Source organism: Chinchilla lanigera, unplaced genomic scaffold (assembly GCF_000276665.1).
Source record: "Chinchilla lanigera isolate Chin_1 unplaced genomic scaffold, ChiLan1.0 scaffold00030, whole genome shotgun sequence".
Lineage (NCBI taxonomy): Eukaryota > Metazoa > Chordata > Mammalia > Rodentia > Chinchillidae > Chinchilla > Chinchilla lanigera.
In genome coordinates, this window is record NW_004955431.1 from 4,783,972 (window position 1) to 4,802,393 (window position 18,422).

The 18,422-nt window shown below is 33.5% G+C and overlaps 1 protein-coding gene across 1 annotated transcript in view; it reads right to left on the bottom strand.

Moving 5' to 3' along the window:
* Ints6 (integrator complex subunit 6) overlaps window positions 1–18,422 on the bottom strand; it is a gene marked incomplete in the record, with an annotated part of 82,226 nt that overhangs the window by 55,961 nt on the left and 7,843 nt on the right. Inside the window, 1 exon segment of the mRNA XM_013515760.1 lies at window positions 7,503–7,592. Coding sequence (XP_013371214.1) covers window positions 7,503–7,592 — 90 coding nt within the window.

Sequence of the window (18,422 nt, forward strand, 5' to 3'; positions counted from 1 at the left end):
CAGAGAGAACTACACTCTACTCTGCTCACCTTTAAGGCTTTTTCTGAGACCTTCCGAGATGACTAGCATCAGACATTTGAGGAAGGCTAGCCATTAGACAAGGCTTTTCCCCACGATCTGACTGCTTGAAGTGACATCCAGGATCAGGTCGATCCTGTATCCAGGAATCATGACCCTCCCTGAGGCACCAGTCATCATGAGACAGTCAGTGCACTTTGGCACTTCTTGAAAAGCACTGGGCTGCTCCTTTAGCTGAAAGGAAAAAAAACATCAAAACCACAACAAACAAAACAAAGGGGGAAAAAATCAGTAATTCAATTTGAAAAGACAGAGCGTGGGGAAAAAAATACACCGAACAGCCTTGTCTACACCAAAATGTAGCCTTGCATTAATGTAAAGACCATAGTTGCAATACTGTGCCAGTCACTGCAAAGATAATTCCTAAAATACAAACCTAAAAAACTTAAAATTTACTGTACTGTATGTGCAGAAAATTGAAAGTGGAAATTAAATAACTATGGAAATATAGCTAAATCAGTATAATCAAGGTATTTATAAACAAATAGCAGCCTACTGCTTGAGTGTGTACCCTTTCAGGAGTACTTAACATTTTCATTTTCTCAAACTGTAATCTGATTTAGAGACATAAAACATCCGAAACAAGCTGTGTTTAACCAACACCTATCAATGTGGTTAAAGCCAATCTACTAGTATTTTTAAATAATTAGGCAAACATCCTCTTTAACTGACTTCACTTGTATCAAGTGTACTTCCCACTGCACAATCTTGTTCAAGTATTCTGTTGAATGTCAATGTTTGCTTAAAATAAGCCATTTTAAATGTTAATATCATTACAACTTTAATTTAAAAAATAAAAAAAATTTTAAAGCTAATAAATAAATAATTTAAGGTTTACTCATTCTCCTTCATAATAGAAATTCTAACTATAACAATCCAGAGATAAAATTCGGCTCATTTTTATGTTCAAACATAAAATACTTCTAAAAGAAAACATTAAAGTACAAGAAAAAGCCTCTGAGGTAACTGTTTGAAAAGGTGATTCACAGCTATTTTAAAACATGCTTATATTAAAACATAATGATATTTTGTCCACCAATTGTTTTACTATCCTTTCTTCTACTTTATCCTGTATTTGCAGTATCTCAGTTAATACCAGTAACATCCACAGGTACTCAAGTAGAAAGCAGGAAATAATAGACAAAAACATTGTTTTTACTTGTTTGAGAATATGATTAAAAGGATGGACCTCTTTCCCCAGAAAAATGTGCATGTACACAGGTAAGAGTGTAGACATGGTTTCAAACAGTTCACGGAACCCTCTGAAGCGCCAGCATGGAACCCAGGTTTAGAACTCTTAGGAAATACCATGGTTCAATTCCTAACTCTTCTCTTAAAACCTAGCTCTTTTACAGTTCTCACAGAGCCTGTTTATTTGTGTCACTAGATTTGTCAATGCAGTAAATTGCTTATTTACTGTATCTGCCTATCTTCATGATAGTATGTTTCCTAGGGATAAGAGCCCTGTGTAATTCCATCTTTGGGTCCCAGTACCTAGCATACAAATACAGAATTAAAAACATATACACATGATGCTGCCACTATTCCTTTCCATTGCCAAAGTTACTATCTATCACAGGGAGAACTTACTGAATTAACCTAAAATGTACTTTAAGAACTCAAAATCTGAAGAATTCACTCTGGAAGGATATTTTAGCAGTGACTCTCTAGAAAATTAAGTGTTTTAAAGGATACTAGTTACATGGAAAGCCAAGCCAAGCAGGAATTGTAGCTTTTTGTAAGCATACCAGAATACTAATGTAACCCACTGTATAAAAACTCCTAAGCCAGAAATAGCTAACGAAGGGCAAATATATAAAGGAATTATTCTCTGCTTCTCAATCCATCTCAAACTTGAGATTTACAAGTAATTCTCAATACTGCACAGTTAAAGCAGTAACTTAAGACTGACTGCAATTGGTATGGAAGTTAGTATTCTGGGACTATTCAATAATCTATTCTAAACCATACCCAACAGATTAGAAAGTATACTATTAAAAATATCCATAGAACCAAATTTGTAACCCTTGGAGACCTATTTTCAAATTTAATAATTTTAAAAGTCAAGAATTAATTATTTATATGTTAAAATAATCTTATACTGGTTTTGTAGATTAAAAATATTTCTAGAAGCCAGGTGTGGTAGTATAGCCTCTGAAAGGCTCAGGCAGGAGGACCCTGAATTTCAACCCCACCTCAGCCACTTGGCAACTTAATGAGATCCTGTCTCAAAATAAAAAATAAAAAAAGGGGCTGAGGACAGTGTGAAGGCCTTTGGTTCAATCCCAAGTACCAAAAAAATTTTTTTCCTATACTCTTTTGTTAGTTTTTCATTTTCACCCGCTCTTTGTATAGATTTTTATTGCAGTTATATTGTGTTCTAAAACAAAAGTTTCCAAATTGGGTCTAAAAATCAATTGGGATGCCTTATAAAATACCAACTAACCAGTTTCCTGCCCAACTGAACAAGGTTTCTAAGAATTAAGGGTGAGACACAGGTACTTTAGAATACATACTACATAATTATGATGCAACCATCTGAAAGCTAACATTCTAAATATCATAGTAGTTTATTATATATGGAAGAACTAGAACTGGATAGTAATATAAACAAACATCTCTAAATTAAACATTTCTTACATAGAGTCTTACTGCTTACTGATTCTAACAGGCTAATAAACAAAAAGTAAAACTGTCTCACCCTGATTTATCTTACCGTAAAATTTCAGTAATAGATTAATTATTAGAGCCATACAGCTTCACTAGAGATCAAACTAATTCCACTTTAATTACTCTATTGTTTATAAGCATTTCAAAACAATGGACAGAAAAAAATGTAAATGATCTGCACCAAATTCTTATTAAATGTTATTAGAAAGTTGAACTGATAGAAACTATTTGCAGTGAAGTATGTGCTTAGAATACCTGAATCACATATCAGAAAGATGCTGAATTTGACACTGTTACTAAGTGCCCTGTAATATCAATGATACTACAATAAAAAAAAAAAATATATGATACTACAAAATAAACATAAAAACGCACATATACACAGGATACTTGATATATTCTATCACACCACTATGGAATCCCTCCAGATTTCTTGCAGATCTTTTTTAAAAAGAAAGTTCCCTAAAATTCTAAGTATCCTAGGAACAAAAACAACATCTATATCTATATACTCCTTACCACAAGTAAAATAGTTTTGATAGACTTTGGCACATATTTTTAGCTATTTTAGTAAATAAAAAAAATTACAGGAGAAGCAAACTATGGTTTCTGATTTCAGACACTAAATAAAAATTTCAAAAAAGTCTACATTGTCTTTTAATCATTAAAAGTTAAATGTAGCCAGGGATGGTGGTGCAGGTCTGTAATTCCAGCTACTTGAGAAGTGGAGGCAGGAAATATCAAGTTTGAGGCCAGCGTGGGCAACTCAATTACCAAGACAGTTTTCAAAATAACATTTTAAACAGGGGTTGAGAATGTAGATCAGTGATAGTGTGTTTACCTACCATGTGAAGGCCCCTCTGTTCAATGCCGTATATGGGTCAAAATGTTAAATGCAAGCCATAATTACAAATCACTGATAGTTAAGGTAAAACCATTTACACTACCTAGAATGACCCAGAAAAATCATTACAACCAATCCATATCTCAAACACCAGTGTCAACCTCAGAAAACTCACAATTTAGAATATAACCCCCCAATCTACAGCCATTTGTATACACAGCTAGGATTACTCACATTCTTTTTTTTCTTTCTGATAAAACACATGTCCTAACTGAACATTTGCCCAAGAAATTATAAAAGTACTTGTCCTAGGTGGCCACAAAACCTGGGAAAGCAAGTAAAAAGCAAAACTTAATATCATAAAGCCAGTGATTTATTCTGAATGCAAATATGTTCTCTAAAATGTCGGCCTCTACAGCAATCATAACACTGATGAAGAGATTTAGAAGGACTCTTCAGCATACAGAAATGTCAATATTTGAAAGATAATACTACTATTAGCACTTTCAAGGAAGAGAAAGTAACTGCTACACTCTCCTGGAATGTCATTCATCACTAGGAAGGTGCTGGCGGGATTTTCTTCTAGGCTACTTTATTGAGCAATATAGTTAGCTCTGTGAGTAACAGAACAGTTATCCATTACAAAGCAGTACTCAGAGAATCTGTGCAGGAAATAAAACCCAGTGCTAAAGGTTTTGGCCACAGATATGTTTATCAACATCAAAAATAACAACTATGGGGATAGGAAATCGAGGTCAGCCTGGACAACCTATCTCAAAACAAAAAAATAAGAAGTGCTAGAGGTATAGCTCAGTGTTAAAGTGCTTGTCCAGCAAGAGCAAAGCCCTAGGTCAACTCTCAGTACACTCTCCCAAAAAAAGAGAATATAATATCGTAGCTACCCTACTCCTCATATGTGGAAGTATTACAACCAGTTTTATCAAACAGTTGCATTTTTAAGAGATCAAAAGTAACACATATAGTGTCAATACAGGCAGTAATCCATATACTAGACAAAGTTATCCAAAAACACTGAACTAGATAGAAACAGTCTTGATACTTCAGACTTCGATGTGAAGCCCAACAAGATAGTCATGAATTAATGCAAAATAATTACATACAACTCAAGATTTTCCATCCTTAATACAAAGCTACTTCTTTCCTAACTTATAATACATTACTAAGTGATGAGCTGTCGTACAGGAGAGGATATGCCTATCTTTTTTTTTTATAAACAAGTTATAAAAACTGTAACATTTTGACTTGTACATAGTCAGCCACGTCAAGAGATAATACAGCACCAGGTTTTTCCATTAACTATTTCTAGCCTTAGAACAATATTACACTGGGCTTCTTTACAAATTTCACAGATAAATGCAATGAGCCAATATACTACATCAAATCATTCTTAAGATCCTTGAATTTAGCCAGGAAAAATGATATACTATAAAACATTACACAGAATTTGATACATACACAAGATAGGTAACACTTAGCCTTCCCCACCTCTTCAGTGCCTCCATAAACTTAGTATCTCTTTTTTATCACTCATAAAACCGTTGAACACAAGCAATCTTGTCATAAGACTGTGAACTTGAGGACCAGAAATCCACCCTGGTCATCTATGTTACCCCCACTGCCCTGATAAGCTCTGGTCATAATAGTCATTCATGGAACACTGAGTAAAAACAGAATACTTGTATTGCACTTGGATAAAAAGGTGAAATGAGACATACAAGAAACAAAATAAATACAAGATAAATTTTAAGATCATAGTAACAAGATCAAAGAGGCAATGGATACAAATTAGGAAAAAAGCACTAGTCTGGACAGCTTGTGATATCTTGGGAATTTAGATTAGTTCTAGTCTAGGTTTTGGCAACAGCAAATGTTATAACCCAAGCAAATCATTTAGCTTCTCTGGATCTCAATTTTCTCATCTGTAAAATAAAAGGTAAGACTAAGTGAGCCCCATATTTCTTCATATGCTATATGGATTATATGAAACGCAGCAGGATCACCTACTGAAAAACAGTAATGGAGAAAATATACCATGGTAGATGATACAACTGATGAGCAAAGGAATGGGCAAATACATAAGTAGTAACAGGTCACATCAACAACAGCCAAAGCCAACCAGGATATACACACATCTCTAATCTGAAAATTACTGACACACTCACTCATCCAATATTTTAAAAATCAAGTTTGCTGGAAGCAAAGATTGAGATATAAAAATGTTTACTATTCCTTAGTAGAAATTAAAACATAAATTATGTATCCACACACACATACAAAAAAGCATCTTTATGCTCTTCTACAAATGGGAAGGCGCCTTAAAATGAATTACGTAATTGTTAAGGTTAGAATATTCCACAATAGTTTAGCAAAAATTAAGCTTAAATATGTACTTCTAAAGGTGTGCAATTTCTTTCTGTCCCAAAAGATGAATCTTCTTGAGAAATTAAAAACAAAACATAGGCCAGGCAAGGTGGCACTTTGTCTACAATTCCAGTTGCTCAAAAGGCTGAAGATGGAGGATCTCAAGTCAAGGCCAGCCCGAGCAACTCAGTAACACCCTGTCTCAAAACAAAATTCTGAAAAGGCTTAGGAATGTGCAGTGTTTGCCTAGTATGTCTGAGGTCCTTGGTTTAATCCCTAGCACCGAATGAAAATGAAGAAATGGGGGGCTAAAGGGGATGATAAATAGTCTAGGGGCAGTGGTAGCAAACCTGTGGCACACGTGCCCCAGTGGGCACCCATAACCTCTCTATCAGCACAAAAGCCAAGTCACCCCAGTACCCAAATATCAGACGACAGCTGTTTTTCTAAACTAAGCCTTCAAAATTCTGGTTTAATTGTAGTGTTGGCACTTTGTGATAAGTAAGTGGCTTGGGAGTTGCAGTATGGTGTCTAAAACCAGTCTAGGGATATAGATCAGTAGTAGAGCACTTGCCTAGCATGCACGAGGCTCTGGGTCCCCCAGTACCTCAAAAAGAAACCAAGCCAAAGCAAAAAAACATGCCATAAAGGAGATCAAAAACACAAACCTGAATATCAACAGAACTCAGGCCTATATAACAACTTCATAATCAAAATAAATGTCTTAACACAAACCTTCTCCCTCAGAAAAGTAGCAACAGCAATCAATTTTTAACTTGACTACCATAATCAACACAATTTCTAAAATCTGTATTTTTTAAAATGTAAGCTCAGTTCTCAATATTATAGTATCACAGAAGATAATAAAAAACTAAAATGTAATATTTATGTTATTGAGAGATAGTAGAACATTTCACAAGTTGGGCCTAGAGATCATGGGGGTGTGTCCCTGAAAATGATACTGGGATGCAAGTCTCTTCTTCTCTCTGTGCTTCCTACCCACCATGAGGTGAGTGGCTTCTTCATCCTTATGTTTCCACTGTGATGTACTACTTTGCCACAGGCACAAATGCAACATGGTCTATCAACTACGGACTGAAAATCCTTGCAAATATTTTCTTCCTTAACAGTTGACATATCTCCAACATTTTGCTGAAGTGATGCAACACTATCACAACAATTCAGTAAAATATGGGCAGAAACTATTAGAATGCTGCTTCTGTTTTTTTAAAATCTGAAAGTAATTCATTTTAACTAATAATTCATTTTAACCCCCTCACATAAACTTACAAATACACATATAACTGGGGTAAAGAAGCTCAAAAACCTTTCACAAAAGGGATTACTATTCAAGGAAATATTGAGACCATTCCTAAAACAACAAAGGCAGATAAGCCCTAAGAGACAAATGACTCTAAACTGCACCAAAGAGAAAGCCTATCCAGCAGTTCAACACCCTACAGCTCATATACAAATAAAGGTTTTCCAACTCTCTTTACATAGTACATATGATATAAGCATAACTTACCTCATCCTGGACTCCACTGGTAGTGGTCAACTTGCTCCCATCAGTAATTGTAATAATTATTGCTGGCTCCAAGAAAAAAGGATTTCTTCCCTAAAGTCAAAAAACATATTGATCGTATTAAGGTTCAGATTTCAGCTTAATTTTTTTTAGTAAATTAGTAAAAGGTCAATTCTTTTGACTCTTTGTGTACAATCCTTTTCTTGTCAGTTTTATAATATACTCTAGCTTGTTCAATTTTTAAAAGGCTTAGGATGCAAACTAAATAACAGTTAACCCTAAAAAAGTAGGGGTGGTAGACTTCTATATATTTTGATAGTGTCTTAACTTTTACTGTGATTAAGTTTATGTAACTTCAAAGTATTTAATGTCTTAAGAGAAACACTAGTAGTTGAATTCTAGTAATTTTGACTTTTTGAGTTCTTATAAATTAGAATAAAAATTGTACAAGAACCTTTCTTGGGCAACCCATTCGAGACCCCTCCTATCTCTCATGAGCTATTCCTATTCCCCATTTATTTTCCTACTCTTAACCTCTGCTCTTCCTTAGAATTCATTCCTCAACTTCAGGGAACACAAACTCAGCATAGCAGACTTCTAGCATTTCCCTGTATCATCTTGGAGGTCCCACCAAGATATGTGGAAGGAGTGGCTTGTGATTAAGTGTCAGGCTCGATTTGCGCATGACTCTCCCAGCACTCAACCTGTTTGCCAGCAGCAGCACTGTTCTCAGCGAAGACCCAGCTCAGCACTGGGGCTGCCCTTGGCACACACAGGATGTCCTACAGGAGCTAAAATGGAACATGGAATCTTCCAAGCACCAGGACATCTGAAGACACACAAACATTTACACCAGATTCCCTAAGGACTTTGCCCACTGAGTCCCCAGGTATTCAGAGAACTTTGAACATAGATGTTTGCTTGGATCTCCTCACATGAGGTCCCTGACCCTCTTTTGTCCAAGGGCTATAAAAGGGCTGTTTTTCTCTACCTCACAGACAGCCTTTTCACCCTCTATCTGCATGCACCCAGGAACAATAAATTCCATACCATGTTGCCTTAACCTTTCTTAAAAACCAACAGTCAGTAGGTAAATATACCCAAATCTACACCTATAATCCAAATGTCTGAACAAGTGACTAGAAATATGGATAAGAGGACTATAAGAACTAGCTCCAAGGAAATACCAGGTCTACTCTGAGCTCAAGAAAATTTAACAGTAGTCAAAGAGGAAAAATTAAAATTAGGTAATGTCCCCTTAAAAAAAAAAGCTTGGAGAATTAAAAATAAAACAGGACCACAAAGACAATGGAATAAAATGAAGCATGGCTCTCAAATGTTCTCTATATAAAGCAAAATTAATTCCAACACCTTCCATTCAAATCTTGGACCACCCAACTCCGGAACTGTGACAAGCTCTAGCTGACATATTTGGTGGGAGATTAGGACAAACATAAGCTTGTCTCTTACATGTTAATGATTCTCGTTTGAGACATTAAGTACACTGAGTATAACTCTTTAAAACAAAATTAAGATCAAAAGGTAAAAGTTTCAAGAGAGTAAAACCCGTATCTGAAATTGAAGGTTCACCCCAGCACAATGATGCATTTTACAGTCCCAGGTACTCCACAGACTGAGGAAAGACTGCTTGAATTCAAGAATTCAAGAATTGAAGGCCAGCCTGAGCCTTGCAGAATCACATTAAAAAGTAGGTGTGACAGAAAAGACTAAAGTTTTGTACTATCTCTCCCCTGCCTTTTACACTACACTTATTCACAGTAGCTGCATAATGTCATCTTTCTGTCAATATTACTATTTACCATAAAATTAATTCCCTTAAATTATCACTTACCCATGAATTATATCCCACTATTATGATTTTTGTTTTAAAAAAATGTAAAATTTTAATTGGTATGATTTACTCAGTACAATGTAACATTATTAGCTATCTGCTAATTCTCTAATTCTTTTAAGAGCCACTATTTTATAATTTAATCTTAAGAATGTGTATATAGTCATTCAACTTGAGGCCAATCCACTAGAATTTCCGTCCATATTCACTCATCGTAAAGTTATAACAGCCTTTGTCATAATTACTATATTTAAAAAAAAAAAAAAAATGCTCTGCCACAACAAAAGCAGCCAGCAGAGGGACTAAAAGTTTACTTTTGCCATTGCCAGAATAAGCTCCTAAATTTAACTTTCAGAGCAATGTCTCCTGACATAAAGAATTCTAGACGTACCACTAGAAAATATAATGCCAAGTACAATGTTCTTCCTCAATAGCTGCTTATGAATGGTTATCTTTGCCAGTTAGAAAATCTGATTTTAATGTTGGCCAAGCTATTAAGAAGTGAAAATTTCACTTAAGATTTCCTATTACAGTTCTCTTAATATTAAGGTATAAAATCTCAAGAAATTTAAGAATTCTCATAAGCAGATATCCACTAGAACCTGTTTTTCCAAAGAGTATGGTTTGGAAAATGCTAAAATATTTTGAAAATGTAAAAGTAAGGTAATTTCCAATATAAACTAATGTATCTCAGGGTCAAAAGCCATAAAGTTACTCAAAAATTTGAAAATGTAGTGGGGGAGCATAAATTTATTTTTTTTAACTGTATCCTTAAACAAGTCTTAACTAATCTTCTGATCCAAAAGCAAAGCAGCCTTTAGCACTCAGTACCAACTGTAGCAGCTGTTATTTGCTCTTAGGCTAAAAGACCACAGTTTTCTTTCTCTGTAACACACTTCATTGTGAGTACCAGTTCTTTGAATGATCTTGTAAAGCAGCAGTCAGGTGCCTGTGAGTACAGCAGCACAGCTTTCCCATAGTTTAGTCTTCTATTAAAGAAAAGTTTATATCTAGTTAGCTCTCTGCCTCTCCCATGACAGAAGTTAACCCATGCTGATTACTCTTGTTTTGTTTTGTAATGTTTTGAAGTAAGGCCTCTCTATGTAGCCCAGGTTGGCCTCAAACATGTGACAACCCTCTAGCTTCAGCCTCTGCAGTGCTGAAATCACAGGCGGGAGGTATCACACCTGGCTCCAATTACTCTATTTTAATATTTTTCTATATGCCAAGAAAGTGATGGCTAATAGAGGTTAACAAACAAGAGCTTAAAATATAAATCTGTAGGTCACACTTATCACCAAGCAGTAAAAATAGAGAATATCCCAAAATAAGAGTTTATGCTTTTTTGCCAGGCGTGGTGGCACACCCTGTAATCCCAGCACTCGGGAGGCTGAGGCAGGAGGATCGTTGCAAGTTCGAGACCAGCCTGGGCTACAAAGTGAGCTCAAGGCCAGTCTGAATTCCATAGCGAGACCCAGTCTCAAAAAGACAAAAAAAAAAAAAAAAAAAAGAGCTTATGCTTTTTTTCAGTATGAAACTTCCTTCTCAGGTAAACAGCAAAAAAACAATATAAAAGATGGAAAAGGCTGCACTGAGAAGTACTACATCATTACTATTCATAGGCATATACTGGGTATTTCACAGAATTGCTGTTAAAAATCTTTCATTGGTTAAACTGCTAAACCAAATGACCTGTGGGTTCCTTTATTTAGATCTTTGTACAACCTATATAGATAGTAAAAATAAAGAAATAAAGCCTGTATTACGTATCATGCGACTTTTCTGTTACTACAGATAAAAGGTAACATATGTTCCTCTAAAATGAGAAACCATCTCATATTCATTTAAAAACATTTCTTCATATTTGACTATGTAAGTTTGTCAAAATTCAGATACTATAAAGCAAAGATTAAAATAGAGAACCATTAGTATTAAACATATTCTTCTACTTTGTTTATTGCTAGAACTGCAATCCAAAAACTTATTACTTGTATTACTAATAATCACCATTACAACTACACACACCAAGAAATTTTCTTTTTATACACTGCAAGTCACCTAGACTAATATTCTCTAGATCAGTAGTGTTTAAACTTCAAGCTTTTCCACACTACAGTTATTTTTCCACGTCCTCTTAATTGCTGTACTCACATTTACATACTTCTCATCTTGAAACCAGTTCCATTTCTGTGAGCCTTAAACTACAATACGTATGAAATCATAGTTTTAATGTGCCAGATCTTCTATCCCATAATTCGCTGTGAATATTATTAGTTGTTAATACTATTAGTCATTGTGACTACTATAGGTTTTCAAAGGATGGGAGGTTTGTTAAATTAAGATGTATATACAAATAATTATACATTCCAAACAAAATGTAATTAATGAAGCCAATAAAAGCCTGAGATGTTTATACTTAATATTCCAAAGATTTACAAACTTTACATTTGTTTTAATATTCAGAAAGATTTTATTTTTGCTGTTATGAATGATACTAGTATGGCATAAATGAATCTTTTGATGGCCACCTTTTAGAAAAATTCATTTTAAGAACTTAGTGTTTTTGTCAGGGGTAGTAACACAGGCCTGTAATCTCAGGCACTCAGGGTGAAGGAGCAGGATCACAAAGTTGGAGGACAGTCTGAGAAACCTAATTAGTGAAACCTGGACTCAAACTTCAAAAAAAAAAGTGCTGGGATATAGCTAGCTCAGCACTCCCTGAGTTCAATTCCCAATACAGAAAATAAGAAAGAATGAAAGAAAGAGAAAGAAAAAAATAATTTAGCACTTTAAAAATAATACCTTTGGATATATACAAATGATTTCTGAAGGATATCTTACAAAACTGATTAGCTATGATTGACTCTGAAAAAAATGGAACTTTAAAAAATCAACTGCATTTACTACAAATTCAAAACGAATACTCCTCAAAATTAAAATGTTTAATACCCCAAAATAAAACTTTTTAAAAACCTACTAGTGTAGGAAAATCTAGCAACTTAATCCATGAAAACCTATAATTACATAAAACCATGTTAAAATTACACACTAAAAGAAAGTATTACTTTTAAGTAAATCCATTATATAACTTTATATCAGTGTAATTTGTTTCAGCCATATAATTCTTTATGTGAAAAACATGACTGCATTAAAAACAGAATAAAAGGGCTTAGGGAACCTGAAGTGGGAAATCTCACATATTTATTTCTACTTAATGAGTAACACCATCCTGAAATTTCATTTAAACAGATCAAAAAATAATGTAAGAAAAATCCACAAAAAAAGAATTACTAAAGCTTGACTGAAAAATTAACATAATGGGACTTAATAAGTGATAGAGCTAAGTATAACTACAAAAAGTATAAATAATTTAGCAGAATGTGAATTTTACATTTCAACCGCAGTCTAAAGTTCAATAAAATTATTCTAACAGATTAGTTTTTAAGCATACCTATAAAATAGTAGCAGGGGGATGGTGTTTATACTAGAACAGAAAAAATAGTAAGGATATCAAAATAATTTTACCTACTAACATTCAGGATAATGTTAGTAATAGTAATACTCAGGATAAATACATAATACATCCACTGGATGAGAGGGACTAGATAAATCAGAAAAAAAAATTAATAGCTCAAAACTTGTAATAATATAAATGTGAGGCAGGTGGTAGAGAAATAAATGCCAAGGTATAAACATATTTTCAAAGACTGGTAAATGAATATATACATTGATAATGTATACTTAACGTAAACTTATTTTGATCTTAACAAAATAGCCAGATTTGCCTATTCTCAAGATTAATCATCTCCTACAGTTGATTACTATAAAACCTAATAGATATTAATTTTGCAAAGATGAAATTACATCCTGACTCAGCATTAAATTTAATTTTAAAACCATGACATAAAGACCTTGGATTTAAGACAACCATTCTGGTTATTTAAACATCCACACTGCAAATATGATCTCAAAATAATTCACACAGAAAACAGATGTCCTAAAAAAAAAAAAAAAAAAAAAAAGGTAAAATTTTATGACAGCTTTCTTTATAAACAGCTTAAAGACTACAACTGAAAATGCACGACTTTCATCTCAGATCAGCAAAATCAGTAATAAAACATTAAAAAAATTCAATAGTAAGAACCTATAAAAAGTGATAGTATGGCCAATCTTAATCGAATAAGGTATTTGTTTTAGGAGCCCGCTTTGTAAAAATATAGTTTTAGTTTTCTAAGGATCAATTCACTAAGATTTTTTAAAGATATGTTTAAATTTATGTCCAAATCCATTACATAAGATTATATACTTGAATAAAAATTTCCAGGAATCCATGCTTGCTAGATTTCAATTCTAATATTTATTGATGCTTGTGCTAAACACTTCCCCCATTTTTTCAGAATGTTCAAATTTTAAAACAGTTAACATTTTGGAAAACAAAAATCCTGACCACATATCTGGGCCTATGAAAAAAAATTTGTAAACCTTAAGTGTTCATATAAAACCACCAATAGTTTTATCATAGAAATATGCTTAATGAAGAAGCTAATGTCCCATACACATAACTACTCAGACTGCTACATGTTTTAAAACATTCCTGTAGCTCATTAAAATAGAAAATCTAGAAACACAAGATTATTCTTTTTTACCTTAAAATTTGAGACTAGACATTACCACTTCTAAGTTAATAAAATTTAAAAGAAAGATCTTTACCCTTTATGCCAAATATTTAGGTCCAATTTTCTAAATGCAATCTCGGTTTTTTTTTTCTAATTTGTTGATTTGAGATATGAGACTGCACAACTGAAATCTATGTTCATTATCAGTTAAAGTACACAAATGGTCAAGAATTACAATTCATTTATTATCAGAAATCACCATCACTGTTAATTCCTAATAATCCAAAAGTACTATAATGTCATTATCTTATAGACCCAGCCTTTGTAATATCACTGTTATTTGCAGCCTAAACTTTCTCTGCACGATGCATACTCAATCACCCTCAATTTCTCAGTTAAAATAATCAACTGTTTCTAACTTCTTCAAAATTCCATTTGAATGTTACCAATATTGAAATTCTACAGTAACCACAGGACTTTGAAGTTTTCTAACATCTAATAAAGTTCACTACCTTTAAGACAAAAGGAAAGTTTTCCTTTAACATACCAGCATCAATCTTACCAGTTTTTAGTCATCCCCTGATAGGTAATCTTACAATTATATTTTTTTCTCACATATTCAAAACTATTTTCATGTCCATAAAAATTTGGAGGGGTCATTTTCTGAGATAGGGTCTCACTATGCATTTTAGGCTGGCCTTGAACTCACTTTGAAGCCCAGGTTGGCCTCAAATTTGCAGCTATCCTCCTGCCTCAGCCTCCTGAGTGCTAGGATTACAGGCATGCACCACCACGTCTGGTTTCCATAGTTTTATAAATGATATCTTTCCAAGGGCCTTCACCATGAGTCCTCTACATTATTTGAGCAAAAAAAAAAAAAAAAAATGGTTGGAAAATATTAAAATTAATACTGTTTTAAGTCGTAGATAAAAAAGACAAGATATGCAGGGACTAATTTTCATAATCACACTGACATAGATTTGTCTTGTGGCTGCAACTAATCCTCCTAAATTAAAGGACTTTTACATTACTTTTCACATACAACCATCTACCTCAATATACTAAGAATCAAATTCCAAATCACGTATGCTCTAAAGAAAAAAAGTCTTCATGTAAAAACTCCCTCTTATGCTGATTATATTGTTTTCCTCACACAAATTTCTGTAACCATAAAAGGGACCAACACTGAACACCTGACTTACTTCTGCATAAGGATATGTTCCCCTACACTCCATGCCAACCATACCAACTCAAACTCTAAAATATATAGTCTTAAAAATGGACTGTGCTCTAAATTTCCAAAGATATATGATCTTTATATTAAAAATAAAACTCGTGTATAGTAAGTACTCATTATCAAACTGTTTTTCAAAAATAAAGACTTTAGGAGAAAGACTTTATTAACCCCAAGAAGTAGTTTCCTAACTATATAGCCCTTTCACTCAAAACCAAAAGGCTTCATGTTCTCTAAAACCAGAAATTTTACTTCAACTGAACTACTTGGAACAGCTTATTCTAGCTTCTTGGGGTGGATATACATTGGGTTATGGAATATTAATGTTTTTGTCAGATATTTCAGATCAGAAAGGTTTGGTCCCATTAAATATTTGCCACAATACTGATGGCTAATCATTGACTGAGTTCCTATGTTGTGCCACATAGGCACTTTTGCTAGGCAGTCAACAAATGTTATTTCTAACCTTTACAAAAAATTTTAAGATTGGCATTGACACCACTTTAGAGAAGAGAAACCTGAAGCTCAGCAAGATTCAGGGACTTGTCAATACAACACAAACTGGTGAATGGCAGAGGCAAACACAGCCAGTTCTAAGAAAGTTCTTTCAGTATCATCACACTGATTGTTCTGAAAAGGACAGGATTAAAGAAAGCTCTATATACCCGTAACTCCAATCACTTTAACCTAACTTACTTTACTTACAGAAGAAGAAAACCTTATAAAACCATAATCACAATAAAATACAATGTCCAATGCAAAGTTCTATAAGCAGATGCAAAATGTCAGTGACCTTTTCAAGAATGTGTGTAAGAATATCGACTAAGTTCACAGTTTGGATTTGTGTTTTTAAATTAACTATCTCAACAAAAAGGTTGGAGGTAAAGAGATAAAGGAATGACAAACCAAAGTAAAACCAAAAAAAAACCTCTGTACTTTGCTTATATGTCATCTCCCCATAAGACATACTTAAATTACACAGGTTAACAATAAGGCTAACAAAAATAAAAGTTTATGTAAGAAAATTACTTTCAAAAATGGAGGAAAATAGGGCCAATATATATGAGTAATGCCCTACCCAAGGGAAAAAAATCCAATATAATTTTAGTTGGATTATAAATGAGTAAATGTTAGAATGACTAAAAATAAGATGCGTATCACATTTTTAAAAATTATACAATCCTTGACAAAATCTGACACGAACATTGCTATTACATTCTTTAATTCTGACGACAAATGATCTTAAATGAATTCATAATACCTGAATACATCAAATTCTCCCACTCAAATACTAAAATCTATTCTTGGCCTTTTAATTTCCAGGTGTATATGATTTAATGCATAGTCACTAACATTCCCTTACACAAAGGGAAAATATAATTATCTTCAAAGGAGAAGTAGAATCTATTTTTGCCTTTTCTTGACAATTTTAACATTTTAGACAATTTTAAATTAAGCCTGCAGTGATGTCCTCTGGACATTTGCTTTTCATTTTCTTAAAAGTTTTCTGATTCTTAGAAGAAAAAGGTTTAGTATAAAATCATGAAGAAATATTATAGCAAGTGTTTTGAAAGAAAATAAAATCTAGAGGCAGGCACTGTGACACATGCATATAATCCCAGCTATTTGGGAGGCTGAAGCAAAAAGATCACAAGTTTGAGCCACCTCAGGCAATTTAGCAAGAACCTATCTCAAAATCTCAAAATAAAAAATAAAAAGGGCTGGAATGTAGCCCAGTGGTAGAGCATACATGGGTTTGATCCCTATTACCGTTGAAGGAAGAAGGGAAAAAGAAAAATGAGGAAACCAACCACCCAGGGTCTTGAAATTTTTCTTTGAATTACCATGACTAAGATATTAATTCTCAGAAGTCATATGCATTTCATGCAACTTTGAGTTCAAATCTTATTAAAATACCCTTTCATTTACCCAACATATGTGCTCCAGACAGGTTCCTTGCAAATCAAATTCATGTAAACCTTATCTTGAATGCACCAAGAGGCGTTATTTGAATGAATCCTAAAGCATGTTCTTTTGTCACATTTCTGTCTTATACTGTACACATTCAGCAAAAACTATGCAATGTTTTTATTTAGTATATTTCTTGTACCATCCCAGGAACCTTATCCCACGGTTTCATTTAACATATTTTTAAAAAAACATTCATTTCATCAACTGCCATTGAGACAACTTTAACCAAGTGATATTTGCTTTTCTTTTACGTCTGCTTCCCCTAGGGTGAAATATGTCCAAGGAAAAATACATTTAAAGCATGTAATAGAAATCAGTTTTAAATTTCACTACATTTTTCACTGTGATTTTAAATTTAAAGCTGAAAGAGCAAGAGAGATAAACTTTTTAAAAGATGCTTTATATCTACTTTTCCTTTTTTAAAGTGCATTTTAAAAATATAACCCATTACATCTCTCAATTCTGTAACAATAAAGGTAGAATGGTGTCATAGCCAATTTGGAATGACAAGCAGAGGCAGGGTGGTAATGTGTCTATGCCATATTATAATATAGTAATTCAATGGTAAAGACAAAATTGGGATTGCAATTCTCACTTTCCTAGTCATTGCTCTTTTTTTATACAATAAATATGGAAACAAAACAAGTCTTACCGTAAAGTCCCCTCTCTACCAATAACTGTTAAAAATATTTTTGAGGAGACAAAAGTTTAGGGACTTGCCAAAACCATTCAATGAGGAAAAAGGCACTCATTTTAACAAACACTGCTGGGGAAACTGGATATTCAAATACAAAAGAAAAACTGAATCCTTACATCACATTCAAAAATAAGCTTGAAATAAAGACCAAACATAAGATCTAAAATTGTGTAACTCTCAAAATGCTTCCATGACACTGACTTTAGCAATGATTTTTGTGTGTTTAAACACTAAAGGCACCAACAAAAAAACATAAACTAGACCCCACAAAAATTTAAAATTTCTTTGTGCCAATAGACACAACAAAGTGAAAATGAAACCCACAGAATGGGAGAAAATGTGCAAAATGTAGGAGTTTAATGCATAAACTCCAAACCATAATAAAATTGTTACAACTCAACAAAAAGTTAAAACCCAACCTAAAAATGTGCAGAAGACTTTCGCTAAACTACAAACAGCCAAAAAGCACAAAAAGGTGCTCAACACAATCTCAAGAGATAAAAAATAAAAAATATAATGAAATATCACACACCCATTAGGATGATTTTTTTTT